We start from the raw sequence: 18,435 nt of genomic DNA, 5'->3' as shown, positions 1-18,435 counted from the left end.
GTGTAACGCATATAAGACGATTCTAGCTTAGCACATTAACTTTAAGACGGCAAGGACACTTTGACTTTTATAGTCTCGTAACTGATGAGAAGTGGAAACCACGATCTTAATCGTCGGAAGACCACAAATAACTTTTGTCTACTTAAAGTACACCATGTGGTTTATAATAAACTCCAAAGTAAACACTGTGAATTCAGTGAATTCTTATGAGCTTCATAAATGAGTAATAAAAATTCATTATACCTACGTTTACTATAAGAAAAGTATAAAGTTAAATGGCACTAAAATGACATTATATGTTATTAAAAACGAAATTTTAAAAACGATCATTCGACCAGTCGTGGTAGATTGAGTATTAATTCTTCATAGACCTAGCCCCAGAAATTTGGTAACCTAATGTCAGTAATTGTTTGCAATTATCAAAATGCGAGGAAGGTTGCTCGGAAAGCGGATCTCCCGGTTCCTCGATGTAACGTTCGTCCATAAAACACGGTTCCTCGTTGTCTATTCATGCCACGTTCGAAAGCCGCGCAACGAGAAGGGTTAAGAAGTTTACCACAAAAGAATCGCCATCGCATAAATTCGCCCGTGACGCAAAAACGTGTCTGGGAACGGCGCATAAAGAGAGCGGTCGGGGAGCGTGTAAACAGTACGTAAAGTCGATCGTCGTTCTTCGCGGGCAGCCATTACTTACGATAACACCGGCCGAAAGGGGCAGGAGCAAAAGAAAGGAGAGACATAGAAACTCTACGGGTCGGTCGAAAGAGCGGGAACGCCATCGAAACGAACGAGAGGGATAAGGATAGTGCTCGCAATAGCGTTGCTAATCGGCTCGCTGTTCTTGGAGCACGTTACGTTCATATTGCTATATCCTTGCCGGCAATGAACTTGCGGCAATTCACTCCGCAGGGTATACGGTCGTTGGCTGCCCACTAATTATTATGCATTACGCTAGCCATGCTTTCGCGAGCATGCTTAGCCTTTTAGAGCATCGGCTCTTAACCTTTTTAAGCTCACGAAACAATTTCAAAGATGATTCTTAATCTTCGCGGGCTTGCAGGACAATTTAAAGAAATCTGGAGCTATTTCGTTAATTCTGAATAATTTTACATGGAGTGTATTTGCTTAAAGGCATAGTTAAATGTGAAGAAATAAGTCTCAGAATGTAGAATAATATGTTAGTATAGGCTTTGTTTCGAGGAGTACGATTTGGACATCAGTGCAAGTAGAAATAGCGAGTATTGGACAGACATACCAGGAAAATCTCTATTACCTCGAAAACGAATCATTGTGGGAAATGTGTTATTCTACGTTATTGACTTACTTTTTCATATAGAAATTGATTTAACTATTATTCAAGAAACATTGCATACAAAGGGAAAAATTGAAAATTGATTATTTATTGAGTTCCAGTATAGTCCACACAATATTTTATTATGGGGACATAAAATAGCCCTATAGGTTCAGTAGTTTATTATTTAGTTTAAGCACAAATGAATTTATTTTTTCGAAAGAATAAAATCGTGGGATAAATTGTTAAACTCGATGCTTCCTTCTGACTAAACTTTCCCTCTCGTCGAATTATAGTAATAGTTTCGAAAACTACAAAAATTAAAAATTTTTCTGAAATATTGCTAGTTTAGATTGTTGAGGGCGTAAACACGCGACGAACCGAAATGTTTCGACGACTGATCACGGGGGCTTTCGATTCAACCAATCGTGAATTATCGCTGTCCTCGGGAACTCTCCTTGCAAGGGAAGAGGTCCTTGAGGGTATGGCGCAAAGCCCACGTTCGCGATGAATAATAGGAAATCGTAGATAATCGATGAAGCCGTGAAGAACAGGATTATCGCAGAAAGCCTACTCGAACGTACCTAATGAGTCAGGTTTGTTCGAGTTGCCAAACAGTGAAGAGAAATGGACCTAGGAGGGTATTATAATCGTTAATGTCTTCGCCCGGCAGGAAATATTGCTTCAACGCAGTGCGATGTATCTTTGGGTACGTCTACTCAAAGCTGGCTTGTAAAACTCATTTTATAAAGGCTATGCAATTATGCGAAAACTGTACGCGCTAATAGTCAAAATCTCAGGGACTAAAATATTTTAAACAATTCGAGAAACAAGTAGAAATATAGAGTAATGGGCAGACACGGTAGCCAAATCGTATTCGATCAGTTTTTCAGACATTATATTTATACGATTTCATAAATTTGGTTTGCACACATAAATTTTAATTCTTGAATCGATCTATCAAATTTATTTCTATCTTGTTTTCATCTAGCATATGCAATATTTTAAGCAAATATAAACAAATTTCTCCCCTCGTTCTGCTATATACTGCTACAACCTGTTGCTCGGTAGACATTTACCATCATAATTGCCCCAAACCTATTGAACTTCGCTCCCCTGAGCATTGGGAAACACGGATATACTTTCCGAATCCAAACAAATTTCCATATTCGCCGTAGATTCTATCAATGAAAAAGTTGTTAAACCATATTTAACGAGTCTTTTAGCACACGCGAGACGTAACGCGTAATCAGATCAATGGACAAGGACCGTATGCATGCGACGAGAAAAACGTGTATGTAAATTTTAAATTGCACGGAAACCGCGCGAGGCACGCGTAACTGGAGTCGCCTAGCTGTAGAAATATACGGAGGAAATAAAGCGATTAATCGTATTGGATCAGTTCATTGAGGGGTCGATAATCGACGAAGAGTCGCCGAATGTTCTAAGCGTTCTCCACGATACGGTATTAAACGAGATCCTTGTCTACTTAGACTGCCTCGTCTCCGTGGTCATCGACTTCGTAAATGAGCGGTGTGCAGCGTGCATCGCGAATGGACGCGACTTCTATTTTGCGCGCGAGAACTCGTTTATCCGCGGGATGCCCATTCACCTCGGAGGCGCACGTCTTCCTTTATTTGTTTGCCAATTTAATTGCAAAAAAATCAACGAGCCCTAACCCCCTGTTCTCCTTCATCCTCCGAGCTGCTCCCTTTCTGCCCCCTTCGTGGCGGCCAGCCTCAAGTCCCCCAGTTTCAAGTTTACGATGACATAGAACGACGTTGCCAGGAACTCCGGCAGCCATTGGCGTCCCCCCTGTAAAATATACTCTGCATCGGGCTTTATTGTTCGCCAATTTAACTGGTTACTCGTGATTTATACGTTTTCCATGTTTTATTCATCCGGTTAACGCTCCTCCGTACACCGATACAAAATATGAACGCGTACCGTCGAGATCACCGAGCTGTCCTAATTAGGACTGGAAAAGTTTCGCTCTTCAAATTAATACACGCTCTCAGATTTCTCTCGCGGAACAATTAATACTCGTCTTCGTTTCGCAGTATCCACAACCTGCAACCGATTAGAGAAATCAAGATTTTTATCTCGACGAAGAAATTCTCTAATTTTAGATTGTTCGCGTCTAAACAAACTTTGCATAAATTTAATACTCAAGCTAATTATCCACGAGTAATTAGATCCCTGCTTTATGCATCGATCTTACAAATTTGTGAACATACAGAAAAAATCGACGTATCATTTAATAAGATCAAAAAGTGTTGATCTTTCAAAGTAGAAAAATTAAGATAAACATGCAACGTGTATAAGATATTTTTATGTTTCAATAAATTTACAAAATCGCGAAGTAAATTTTAATATTAGATTAGACTTCTGAGGGGATTAAATTTCAATTTATCGAGGAAACGATCAAATGATTTGGATTTGTTGGTATTTGTTGCATCGAAAGTCGAGCTCTGTCGTTTCGTATAGTTCTTTTGTTTGCCCTTTATGGATGAAGAAATCAAGATTTTTATCTTGAAGAAATTCTCTAATTTTAGATTGTTCGCGTCTAAACAAACTTTGCATAAATTTAGTACTCGAGCTAATTATCCACGAGTAATTAGATCCCTGCTTTATGCATCGATCTTACAAATTTGAGAATATCTAGATAAAATCGAAATAACGTATCGTGCGATGGGATCGGAAAGTGTCGATCTTTCAAAGTAGGAAAATTAAAGTAAGACGAACATGCAACGCGTATAAGATATTTTTATATTTCAACAGGTTTATAAAATCGCGAAGTAAATTTTAACGTTAGATTAAACTTTCGAAAGAATTAAATTTTACTTTATCATGGAAACGATCAAATGATTTGAACTTGCCGGTATTTGTTGCATCGAAAGTCGAGTTCTGTCGTTTCCTGTGCTTCTTTTGTTTGCTCTTTATGGATGAAAATACAGAAAAGCAGACGCCTATGTCGAGTACCCGGGTACGTAGTTACACCCGGTTTGATCTCCCGCCCTGCATTCCGTTCGCGCGAACGCGCGCGCGCTCCGCTCGCGGTATTAGCATATAAATTATGTTATCGTGATTTATGTTCCCAAGCCGCGTGCCCACACAAGCACTGGAGGGGGGGGGCTACTGATTAAAATTCGAGACGGCCGGATCCGAAGGTCTATCGAACGACAATGCGCCGTGAAATGGATCAATTTCCGTTCAATTTTTCATTTTTCCCAGGAAAAGTGGCTCTCCTTGGCCTCTCCTCGCTTCCACGCTACTTTACTCGCTATAACTCTGCTCTGTTAGTGTTGTCGACCGATAATGACTGACTCTCGTCATCGATAGATCACTTAAGATTCTAATCGGACAGATCAACTTTAGTTAATGAACGATGATCTGCTTTTCCTTTTTACAAAAGTTTTATTTATTCTAAATTTATTCTGTATATTTAAGTAACGATGACTTTATCTGATTTTAATAATTCCTTGCTGAAATAAAGCTTTTGCAATTTATTTAAAAATTCTATTGAAGCTTATTTAGACTTTAAAATTTTTCCAGCTTCCACTTGATAGTATACAAAAAACGTTTATAGTAATTTGAACTATATCTGAATAATTTGTCGAATGAATATTAAACAAAATTGTGCGATTTTTCTGATACATACGAAAGCGCGTATTTACCGCACATTTTATGTAAATACGTAGCATATATTTTACATACACTTTGCATACTCACTACGTACCATACTTACATAAACTTCCGCAGTCTACCAATACAATGTTGATTAACAAGTCCCATACGGGTCGACAATAAATATTAAATATAAATACCGGTAAATATACTCGTGGAAAAAATTGTACGAAATGTTAGGTCGAAAGTTGGATAAAATATTAAAAATGGGAACGAAGCAAATAGATTAAAGTTAAAATAACAATTAGATATTTATTTTGAACTTCATTGATAAAAATGTAAAGACAATTCAAACGAGTTTGAAAAGTCACGAGTTTCTTCCATCGTCCCGGGACGCTCTATTATCGAGGAAATTAAAAGTCGCCAGTAATTGGCAGCAAATCTCTTCGTCAAACATGGAATTACCGAACGCATTAATCACATCGCGTCATTCCGCGTGCACCTTAATACGCCGTTCATGCTCGTAATTTCTGCTCCAGAATGCTCAACGAGCCCCGCGTACAACAACGTTACTCCCATCGACTCTATCCGATCTAACCGTTACGCTTATGGACGTAAAACAAGAAAGAAAAACCGCAAGCAGCCCGCCGCCAGCCACGGTTTAATCAGATATTAATTAGGCAAAACAACGTACGCGCGATGGACTCTTAAACGGACCAAGTATCATATTGATGCGCGGCTTCCTATTAAGATTACACAACTGTATCAACGGAACGTATCTAGAACACAAGTTATTTTTAGCATCTAAACGAGAAAAACATTAACGAACAAGACATTGATAACCATCGATAGCGGGGAATAAATTTGAATAAACGCAATCTTCCTAACACAATTCTTACGAGCGTATAGTTCATTGCTTTAATATTCACAGGTCGGTAGAAAATCAACGTCGAAACGATTAGTCATTTTTTGGGAGGGACAGGAAACGTTATTTTTCCCTCGATTCTTCGACTACTGAAACAGTTACTCCATTACGATCGAAGCATAGTCATCGCGGATGCCTCGAGACACCTTTTTTGTCGCAGTTGCGTGGAAATCGTACGATCTGCATACAGAAATCCTTCTCTGTAATTCCTCGTCGAATTTGCGTGGATGTTTCACCTTACGATCCTATCACCGAGCGCGACGACGCTGCTCCGGAGTATCGTGTTCTAAACGTTCGACAAGCGTGACCGATAGAAAATGCGTGTAATCAAATATCGGCTCCGCGAGTTGTGTTATAAAGAAGTGAATGTAACAAACTGGTATCCTTGGTTGCACTGCGGTTATGGGCGGAGAAGGCCGGCACAAAGCATGGTGTTTTTGCGGCAATGCTCGTGGCAGAAATCGCCATGCGGATGGAAAGTGTCCGCTCGATTGCTGCATCGGCCATCTTCAAGGTAACGTGATCAACGTATCGTAATAACGGTCATTTAAGGACAGTTCGCGGCGATTCGCGGCTTGCTCACCGGCTAGGAAACGCAAGGTAAATATTGTTCTGCGCGAACAGACGCTGACGACCATACCAATGATCTCAGAAGAGGTTTAATGGGGTATTTCTCGGGCAAAAAAGACATTTAACGCGTCCTACAATGATTTAAATTGGAGAATTTTATTTGGAAACTAATTTAAATATTTAGATGTCCCAACTTTTAACTTCAAACGAAAGAAATAAAAATTGTCTTCGATGTAGAGTGCGATTTAAAAGAAATTTCAATCGTGGAAATGGTCGTTTTGCTCCAGATCTGTCATTTTGAATAAAAAATCAATTTACGCGAGAAATAAAAATATCCTCGTGCTCTACGAATAATTAACGTTTTAGGTGCGCAATAAATTTGTTAAGATCCGTAAATATCGTACGTTTACAACCTGGTGCGAACCTATACTACCCAATTAGAGATCGCGGGTCGGCGTGTAAACTTTTTTGCAAACGCTTGGCCCGGTTATGCAAATGAGAAAAACAACGCGAGCCGTTTCGTGCATCGTCGGGAACCGAATCGTCATCCGTGTATCTGCCTTCAGCATCTACGAGTCGGTTGCTGCAGCAGTTGTCTCCAAGGCAATACGTTGAAGCGTAATAACGGTAACTCGACGGGAACATGGTAATTTGCATTTCTTTGAAGTCCGCTACGGAACTTAGGAAGTGGTATTCTCGTTGACTATTTAAATATTCCATTCGATATTCGTGCCATTTCTCGAATTTAAACTAGCGAGTCGCATAAGATCTACATACGTGTACGTTCTCCGTTCGACGAACCTTTAATATCAGTTTACATTTTGCGATTTTTCATCCGTAATTAGAAGACAACTATCTATAACTATCTAACTATCAACTACAGTGAATTTTCAAAGTCGATTTTCTCGAAAACGAAGCTCCAATCGTAATGTATTGACACGAAAGTTACAAATTTTTATTCTTTATTTTCTGTACCATCAGTACAGAGATATTAGAAATATTTCAGATGGAATTATGAATCAAAAATAAAATTGTGTATATAAATATTTAAGTATATATAAATAGTAAGGGTAGATCTTACAACTTATGGACTTTCGTAGCCCAATCTGACTGCCATAACGACCAGAAAATTTTTCGGCGAAATTAAAAAATTTCAAATCGTTCTAAAAAAATAATTTTTGCCTCAATCAACAAATTGGTTTTCTCGATTTTCGTCTTATTATGGCCTCTAGAATCCCTCACTAAATTTTTCTCAGATGTGGCCGAACACCCTGCATATTATTGCAACGAATCAAATATTTGCGGGAGTACAGAAATCTTTCCGATGGTTTAAGAGCAGAAGGGCGAAGATAAAATTAGCTTTCCCCATCTTCGTGTATTTTTCCATCCTGTCAAGCCCCGCGCGAAACCTCTGGAGATACATATGCCCTATTGTATTCACCGCCAGCGAGAGGCATTGTTGCTCGGACTGACAGTACGGCCGCGGAAAGGTTACAGGGTTCATGGCGTATCAGCCTGAACGGATCCTAAATCGCCGAGGGCGGCGTAGTCCTCCGCTTGGTAATCCACCGTAAGCGACCAAAGGAGTTCCTTTGCCTTGAAGAGGGCGTCCCTTATCTTTATGCATATTTCACGGCGCTTTGCGTCGGGCGAATGCTCGTGCGGAAACGAGGAACTCGGGCGCATGTGCGCCGCATCTTTACGACTTGCGCCATAGAGACCTTCCTAGAGATGCAACGTGCACGTGCGCCTGTGCAAAGGACACGGCCAGTCATACATGCGTTTCAACGGGCAATACCTTGCTCTACCAGTTGCCAAGAATACCATTTCCGTAATCGACCAGGAACCAGGAGACCCTGTTAGAACCTAACGAGGTCCATTCTCGCGGAAATTATCGTCTTATCAAGATGTTTCGCCCATAGTTGCACGCATTTTGATCTATGGGCTCGCGAAACCTTCCACCGCCTAGGGAATTTAACGCTGTGGGCGATGGGCGCCTCGTCGAGCTATACAGAAATCCCCCTGCTAAATTGCTTATTATGAACACGTTGACTGACAGACCAAAACTTTGATTTCAGACAATTGTAACCTACATTGTTGGGAATAACTGAAAATCACAAGGTAGTACGCGATGTATGTTAGTATGTACGCAGGTAAACAGACGCGTGATATTTATTGTCTTGAGACAAATGTATCTACTATAAAATAATAAAAATAATATAATAATAATAATCTGTTAGTCATCTAAAATAAAACCCTAATATAAAATTAACATACGTAAATTTAAATTCGTCTTAGCAATTATTTTCGTAACCAAAATTCATGAATCCTATTCAAATTTGTTTCGTTTAATATTTCAGCTTGAGAATTAATTGCGTTAGTCCTAAAGTGAAAAATCTTCTCACCCATATATGGAAGACGTGACAGTCAAAGCATTAAATATATTAAATGGTTCGTACACAGGTAAGTCGTATTTTGAGCAATCTCTGAGCAACAATACACATCTCGTTGAGATAAAGTAACGAAACAGAAGTAACGTTTGGACACAATTATTCCACAGTACCAGATACCACACGCGTTAAGAACAAACCTGTGTACAGGAGCATTGCGCAACAGTACCGCATGGCGTATTATACATGCAAGGCGCGCGTAGATCACATTCCGCGTGTGTTTTGCATCCAAAGCGAGTTATCGAACTGTGGCATAGGAACGACGTCTCGACGACTCCGACAAAGTTCTAAGCATTTAAATGGCCGACGTGCACACCGTACTAACGAATCGTCCAAGTAATTGGTTACGTTCAACAGGATATTTTGTATTTCGTAAAAGCTCGCGATCAAGTTTCCTTGCGTGAGTAGCGTACGGAGAAATTAGGCTCTGTCGAATGTTACGACAGGTGGGTTGAAAAATAAAGTATAATTTAGAATAGATTTATTTCGTTTTCATTGCCATTCCGGAAACTTTTCAATCCGCCCTCGTAGTTTGAAGAAAAATATAAAATCTAGACACGCGTTTATGCGAATTTCTTTCATTGTTTTTTGATTATCGAATATTGAGTGTCCTATGATTCCATCCTGGAGTATATTACGTATTTAAGGATCGTTCCATCATCCTCGGTTTAATTTAACCGAACTACCGTTACCAGCTGTTATCTGAAGTACATAAACAATAGCGGCGGCGGCATTACTGAGGCAAGTATCTGGTCTTTTATCACTGCACACGTCTGCTGGCATTTTCGTACCGGAAGTGCGGGATTATAGATATCAGGACATTTGCATAGATCGATAACGAATGCGCGGCATAATTAAGTCGCGGAACGAGATAACGCTTCGTGTTTCCTTCTACGCGTTTGCGGTCCAATGTCTGATACTCAATTTTATAGAGATATCGAGCGTCCTTTTACTCGCGTATCGTACGGTAACATTAGGCTTTCATTCGCGAATAACGAATTCAAATTTTAAATTCGTTCGTCGATCGAAAAAATCCCTCGATCGAATCCAGCTTACACAAGAGTTTACGAATCGAAACGTAAAATAAAGGAATGTATTTAGCAGATAACGTGTCTTCTCGACTAAAAGAGTCTCAAATATATTTCAGAACGTGATGAATAAATATCCAGAAACTGGACGAATCGCAGAACTGCAAAGTCAATGATACACCGTTAATTAAATACCGTTTCTCGCGAATGAAATATGAATTTACCATCGTCCAAACGAACTTATTATTCAATCTGATAAACAAACTCGCGGCCAATTTCTGGAAACCTGAAATACTCGAATATATTTTTCGAGGAGGATATCTTCTCCGATCCTTTGACCGCAATATTTATATTAATCGATGATTTTATCTCTGTTTACTATCCATTTCCGCATAAGGCTCACCGGTACGCGAAGTAACACGATTCCGCGGTGCATCCAGCGATGCACGGCTGCATCGTTGTACTGGTGTTTGCTTCGAGATCGTGTTTCACGTTGAAGCGGAAAATGTATCGCAGATATGTGTGCTCCTGGCATAATATCCGCAATAAAACGACTCGAGGTGCCACTCGTGAACCGGAATGGTGTTGTTTATGCATTGAAATTCAATGTGTTTATAATGTGTTTATAAAAATATCCATCTCATAAGCAATGTCCTTTTCAATCATCGATGTACACTAGTACTATCTACCCTTTCTGCTATTTCTTTCACAGTTAAACAAGGTTCTATCTTGATCGAAGTCTTTAGTCTTGGAACGTTGTTGGTCAACCACCATTTCGGAAATTTTAAAGCCACCTTTGACACGTTCTCAAGTTTAAAGCATGTTCATCATACACTTTTTCAATTTTTTAAATTCGCATACCGCAAATGAAGTAATTGAAATTTCTTTCTTGGTACCAAATAAAGTTAGGTTTGATATTGATCGCCAAAAGTTATCTCGACCCTGACTGAACCGTTCACCCCTTATATAAACTGTAGATTGTGATTTTCCCCCTTGCGACGCGTCATTGTTAACAAGATAAATTTTAAACCGAAAAAGACGTTTAGATAGATCTACGTAATAATATTCGAATTCCTGGTATCAAAGAATGTAAAAATAAGACAAACCCAAAATTTTTTATCGTACGTTTCAAACCGTAAAAGAAAAAATTTGATTTTATTGGCCCAACAAAACAGAATGCTTCGAGCGTTCGGTTATAAATAATCGCTGTTTTGATATATCGCGATACGTTGAATATTAATGAAATTGGAATTTAATTTTTAACCCATACGAAGGTAATGCGCATCAAAATTTGAATTTCCAATATCCTTTTACGAAGCCACTAATTTTTTCGAGTCCCGTTGCGTTTCAGTAAAATATATCGTACGACGCGGCAACGTTACGCTCTTGTGTCACGCTTTCACTCCGCTGGGACAGGTTTAAATTCATACACGGCCATTTCACAGATATTACTAATTACAATATGCTCTTGTTTTTAAAACGACCGGAGGTTATTGTCTCAACAAACACGTTTTTTCTTCCTGATCGAACGATCGCGCACGCTAATTGTCCCAAAGTTTGTCCTGCGCGGTCGACCGAATTTACGAGCAAAAGTGCAATTAGATTTAACCGATATCCATCTAAACGCGGCCGGAATTAACGACAATATTCTAAATGGAACGCGGAGCAACGACGAAGAGAAGTTAAACGAGACGGAGCGTTCGAGGCGGCCCGATCGTTGGACGTTGATGGTATCTCAAAGTCGATTGTGGCGAACAATAATTAACCGAGGCAATAAATAAACTGGCCCCGCGTATTGTGAAACGATAAAACGTAACTACGGCCGTTTCTACAGCGACTCTAATTAGTTTGACGTTTATAGTGCGTTGATTCGATTCGCCCGGCACTACAGAAATTATGTTTCCTTATCAGATGAACATGGATGCATTTCGCACTGTTTTGAAAGGTTTACAGTGTTTAATCGCGTCGCTGATAGTCACGCTACCTTTGGTATTTAAATTGATTTGTGACGCAAATTAGGCACCGGAGAACCATGAACGCTATCGCTCAATGTCCACGGTTTATCTACAATTTAATTTTTCTTCTTTCTCTGTAGATTCCGCTAGCAATTATTTATGAATAAAACTTCAAATTTTTTAACAATTTACTGAGTTTTGGCTTTCAAAATCTCTCGTGACTCTACAAGCCTTTGCATTTTAATTTACAAAATTTAAACTTTGTCTTCAGTGTTCCAAACGATTTTCTTGCTGCTTTTTATTGTTTTCAGGTAATTAATTCTAACAAGTAAAATAGACGTTAATTAGACACGTGCCTCAATATATCAATATGTCTCGAAACTCGTAACCGGAGCGTACAGTTCCAACGTTAAACAAACATCGTTTCACACCCAGAGGTTACAAACAATACAAGCTGCAACTGTACTTTGTGTATTATCATTGCACCTGTTTACTATCAATTCATCAAAGTCTTCCAATGAAAATAGATTTCTAAAAATAGGATTTCCCTCGCCTTTGTCGGTTTCGGTACAAGGTAAAGAGATATTTCAACGATCTTTCAACGTCTGCTTCCGAAAGAACGTTTATAACTTGGAGTAAACTATTCTTCGAGATTAGGTAAGCTTTACGACCCTAAAATTGCACAAAACCAGCGCACAAAACGTTTTATGGATGAGCTGGCGGATTTATTTCGGAGCAGGTGTCGAAAGCGTACGATTTAAAAGAGAAGAAGGTAACAAAATGGTAGGTTATCGGACTGACTAGCACAAAGATGCCATTGTCACGATTCTGAACTCCTGGGAATGAACCGAACTACTATCTTTGTGTCTTTCTCGGTGGATTCTGCTACGAGGAGCAGACGTGGTTAACTTTCCCCCCGGAGGGCTGCCCCAACCCCTAACGAGAGCTCATTGAAACTGAAGGGCACTCTCCCGTTGGAAGGCGTGTCCGAATTCTATTTCCCCCGACTCCCAACGCGAGTTTTGCCGGGCAACCCTGAATAAACCATCCGGAAAAAGGAACGGAATCTAGGCTATTGTACCTGATTTCGACGCTAACCCAGTCATCGATAATTTCCAATTTATTTCGTCAACCCTCGTTCGGGGCCATGAAATTCTTCTCTGAACCGAATAATAATTCTGTATAAGTTCGCAAAATTAACAATAATAATGTACAAAGAATTTATAAAATTTAATGAGAAATAATAAAGTTCAGATTTGGGACAAAATGAAGTATATTTATAGTGGTGGATGAATATTCTGAATATAGTTCTTGACGTAAAGCTACGCCGAGTTTCATCGAAATCAGCGTGTAACGGATGACGTCCCTCGTTAGTCAAGTAAATGACGCCCACGCGCGAGTTTTTGTTCTCGATACGGAGTCCCCTGTTCCACATGCACACGGATTCACGTGTACACGTGAAACGAAGGCTGTACGCGTTTCAACGCGCGATGTTATTTCACGTGATATTAACCCATTAGCTTACTTTGTCGGTCGCGGGTGCGAAGTCGTTTCTTACTTTGAGAGGACGTCAAAGTTTTCAACCGAGTTTTTAACAGTGAAAGCACAGAGTACATAGAAACTAACCTAGTTGATTTTCTTTCCCAGAAACTCTTGTTAGAAAGACAATAAAAAGGACTTGCTTCGATACTTCTATATGCTATTGAATCTTGCGTATAGATTTCAAAATATATGTTGAAGTTATTTTATATATTAAAATGTTACAAATATTTTAAGTTATATTTTATGGTAGGTGTTGGTTTCTTTTAGATATTTCAGGATGTTTTCTATATATTTCTGTGACATCAACGCTATAGATAATGTTATCTTGTATTTTTGTCTTTGAACGTAGTATCTTCTACATTCGTAGATGTACAAATGTTTTGTCACTGTATGACAATGTAATATTATATTATATAATATAACACTCTGACTCTCAGCTTATTTTAGTAAATAGATCTTTAGGAAAATATGTCCACCGTTTCCTGATGGAGTTATACATCGAATATTATCGAGCAAACGTTGAATAAAATGTGGCTTGCGCGAAACAAAGGTGCGATACGGGGCATGCGTGTCCCCCACCGGAGCGAACGTGTTAAACGCACGCGAAACAAAAGTCACTACGATCTACCCATGGGGCCTGTGTATCCGTTTCACATGAAATAAGGCGCACTACGGTCTAGCCATGTTCTCTGCCATGATTTTCACGGCGACACTTGTACACGTGTATTTTAATAGACGTCCCAGGATCGTAGGCTTCGCTTCATTGTATGCAGGATCGCGCCCGACAGAGGTCGAGACTCACGGAAATAAATTTCGTACGAAATCCGCGTGGCTTTCCCGTAACGACAGCCCATGCCTCGCGCACAATTAAAAGGGAGAAAAAAATGTACGTTGCAAGGATCACGACGCGTCGTATAGCTAGCAAGACTATAGAACGTCCGCCACTTAACTCGTTGCTTCGTCCTATCCCTCCGACAAGGTTGCCTCGCGAAATTGCTCGTAATTCATATTGTCTCATTCCGGCGTAACGGTGCATCCAATCAACGCCAATCTCACTTCGGAAACGACGAGTTGTAAAAACGAACGAACGCTCGACGAAGGGACACGTTCGCGCTTCGGTCGTGTCGTTCGCGTCACCGAAACCGCGTCTCGCCGAGAATTACCACCGGAAAATTCTCCAGTTTCCAGTTCTCCCCCTCCTTGTACGGTCGTACGATAAATAAAATAATAATCCCGCCGGCTGGTAACAAAATACCGCGATTAAGTCGAACGACCGTGCCCCGGCTCGCTGTTGCAACGACCCGTGTCGCCATGTAACCACTCGTGTTTGCCCTCGAATGAAAAGAATATCGCCGCATAATGGGTGGACGGTAGTCACGTTGTAACAGATCGTTACATCGAAAAATGCCCCCCGTACCAGCCAGCTGAAGGGAATGCACACGGCTACGTACACACAGCCTAGATAATCCACGATAATGCAGCGCACGTCGACTCACCTGAAACAAATTGTAACCTTTATCGTACATCCACATCTCGTCGGCTGGATGCTCCTTGGGACTCTCCCGTTGGCTGGCGTTCAGAACCTGAGGAGGCGGACCCCTGGTCAGCTGAATCGCCAGGGACCTTTGAAGGAGCAAGAGGCATCGGGAGGGTCCCGAGCCTCCGGGGCCCGTTCCGTCTCCCAAGATCGAGGCCATTTTTCTCGGCCCGTTTCTAACGATTCCGACGACTCGGCGGTGGCATCACGGGTCCTGAACAGAAAACAAACACGAGACGTTAACCTCTTGATTTTTAACTTACGATGCTTTGCAAAATTGTTTGGAACGAAAGAACACTGATAGTTGGTAAAAATGTTATAAATAGACTGCGGATGTTTATGCACTTGTGGGAATTTTTAATTCTCAAGAAACTACAAAATGCGCTTAATATGGAAAAATATATAAAAAATAAATTTAGAGAGACAACCCTGTATAAAGCTCCCATTTCATTCATTCTATTGATACAAATATGAATTTGCATAAAGATCCGCTGTCTAGTTAGAAAGGTACACGATTGAATTACTAAATATTTCTGTTTTTTATTGTACAATTTGAACAAATGTCGAGGATATTTCTAGACATAGGAAACTGACGTACCAAACACCTCAAACAGTCCACGAAAACGATACTTAGTTTTTAAACAATTGGAAACTAAGACATCCATAATTTATCATAGAACTTATTCTTACAGCCTCGTTAAAATTCAAGAGTCTTATGTTTAACTAGAAAGAAATTAAGGGTCATTACAAACAAAATATTTAATCTTATAAACATTATAAAGTTCAAATTGTTTTCGTATCGATCACTAATAATAAGTAAAATATGCTTGTTTAAACCCGAACAAAATGTTTCGTTTCCAGCAATGAGTTATAAATACTAAAATTTAGGGAGTCACTCTATTTTGAACATTACATTCTGTTGTAGATGATTTATACGTCGTTCTGTACTGTCCCCATTCTACATTTATATTTCCGGTGATGCAACCGACATTGCCGAAACATGTGTTACGACATGTTCTCTTACTTTTACTTTCGTTTCAATTTCCGCACATATAATTGGACCGTTATCCATGGAAAATCCGCGTATATACAACCAACTAATTCTGCAAAAATGTGGACGACTAATTATGGTGGAAATAATAGAAACTGTAATTAGTTTCGGTTGTCAGTATTATACAATGCACATTGTATAACCATAATTATAAGTGACTTTTACTCTTCCATTATTTTATAAGATTACACTTTATATCTAGTAACCGCTTTGGTTTCTGACGAGGACTCAACAACGGAATCGAAATGTTAAAATTGGATATGATGATGTAATCGGTAGTGTCATGCTCTGAATAATCTAAATCATCAAGAATTTATATATTAAGGACATTTTTCTCGAAACCTAATTACAAAAGTATTCCTCTTACTATCACATATATTTTTCATATTAATTTTATAGAGATATTAAAAGAAGATACAACAAATTTGGAACCATTTTATATTGCACTTGTTAAAGACAAAATTAATTGTCATTATAATAATAATTTTTGTCGAGACGCAAAGTCATCAGAGTTTTGTCTCTTTTTCTGTATATCTATTGTAACAAAGTTTAGAAAAGATCAAGTCTCCGGAGGAACAATTTTTTCCGACAGTTCCTGCGTTAAAAGCTTCGCGTTGATGCAATCATGTTCCCTTCCTACATAATTCTACTCAGCCACGTCTTTCCCCTTCATCGCGTGCCTTTTTCTCGAGACGCGTCCCAATGGTCACGTGGATTTTCGCGGATAAGATTCCTTCAGCCTGCTGATGACTGAGGGTGGCGTAAATCAATTAGATGGTCCGGCCTGGTAGTTGTTGATACAATAAAGACAAACGTGACGTTGCCTTATGGCTCACAGGAAACGAGGAGCGAGAACCGAAGGGTAGAACCGAACGTGTCTCATTAGCAACGAGTGTTTCGAATACTTTAGTAAATTTCATCCTCGCTTGAACGCGAATTCCTCGCACCAACTACATTTGATAGCGTCAACCTTCCTTTAGAAGCCTGATTACTACGAAGAAATTAAATTCTACGTGTTATCGCGAAAATAATCGAAGCTTGAGAGAGTATAGGAGTTTGAAATACCATAAAACAGTTACTCTTTCAGGGTGTATACACACTGTGGATTTCAACATTCGACTAACATATCAAATTATCGAAATCTAAATATACTCCACATTATGTAAACGATTTCTACGAACTGTAAAAATTATTGGAAATGAATTGTGAATTTTCTTATAATTTACGTTCGTTGTTTTCAAATCGATTAGTTCAAATTACAAATTTATAAAAGAAAGAAAAGGAAATAATTTTCGATACGTTTGAATATTTCTTAGACTCGGAACTTTTTACGCGTCGATTTACGCGCAAAGTGTTTCACAGTGACGTTAATTAACTTTAAACGGCATCGGTTGCTCTAAACGTTAAGCGAGCTACAATGTTCGTCGAACGACGGGAATCTCTGAAGTGGCTCGAACCACTTGGAATAATGTAACTAATGCAAAGTGGTGCTTTAGCGCTCCTTCTGTCCATTCTGCTCAAGCCGAGGCTACACTTACTCGCGCATGAGACTTTTGCGAATCGGGATAACGGTGCGGTGAACTCGCCGCGTTATCTTTCCGCCATGTAATCGCTGATAAGCGTAGTCGCTAAAAAACTTTTAATACAGAAAAGAGATCGTTGCTAATCTACAAAGTTCGCAACACAGTCTAGAGAACCTGAACGATACCTACACGTTTAAATAAATCCGTAACAGTGGGTATGTTACCTTTACCTTTTTCTTTTAAAAAATTGGAGCATATTTAAATTATTTTTATTTAAAAATATACACGTTATATTGGAAGTCTAAAATTAATTATGCCCACAGATTGAATAATGAAACTTAATTATATGTATGAACCGAAAAATTAATCGATAGAAACATTACGTAATTGAACCTTCTTGGAATTATACGCTTGTATAATAAATGGTCAAAATGTATGAATAAAATAATTTAAGTCTGTTCAGACATCTTTACGGTGACTGATCTTTTCCGATAACAGGCAATATTATCCATCGATCGAGCGAAATATTCGTGGAGAAAATTCCGGCGTACCACCAATTTCTTCGATAGAGCCCAAACTGCAACACTATATTAATGGAATTGTCTGGATCGACTACGCCTTGGATCCCCGCCAAAGACGCGAGATTACTTCGTTGATTCCTTTCAGGCCCCACAATTCGATGCGACCGTAATTGCCAGACTACCGTGCCAAATTTATGGACGTTCCATTTTCGCGAAAAGGACTAGGCATTTTGGAACATGTGCCTTGGCACGTTGTAAAGTAATGCAATATTCAACGACCGCGATCGTCACGCTATCGCCGCGGGTCACGTAACTTAACAGCATGTAACATTATATTTCAGAGAACATATATGTTGCACCAATCCGGAAAATCTATTACATTACCATCTTCTGCTTAAATCAAATTTTATAATGA

At 39.4% G+C, this 18,435-nt stretch overlaps 1 protein-coding gene across 3 annotated transcripts in view; it reads right to left on the bottom strand.

The window, feature by feature from the left end:
* Knockout (Stork-head domain-containing protein knockout) overlaps nucleotides 1–18,435 on the bottom strand; it is a 235,492-nt gene that overhangs the window by 66,170 nt on the left and 150,887 nt on the right. For all 3 annotated transcript variants that reach the window (XM_076762167.1, XM_076762165.1, XM_076762168.1), the window contains one exon: nucleotides 14,885–15,139. In XM_076762167.1, coding sequence (XP_076618282.1) covers nucleotides 14,885–15,085 — 201 coding nt within the window. In that variant the 5' untranslated portion in view covers nucleotides 15,086–15,139. The remainder of the gene's footprint in view (nucleotides 1–14,884; nucleotides 15,140–18,435) is intronic.

The sequence above is a fragment of the Colletes latitarsis genome, chromosome 3 (assembly GCF_051014445.1).
Source record: "Colletes latitarsis isolate SP2378_abdomen chromosome 3, iyColLati1, whole genome shotgun sequence".
NCBI lineage: Eukaryota > Metazoa > Arthropoda > Insecta > Hymenoptera > Colletidae > Colletes > Colletes latitarsis.
Note: the sequence above shows the minus strand (reverse complement) of the source record. Positions and strands in the feature narration are given on the sequence as shown.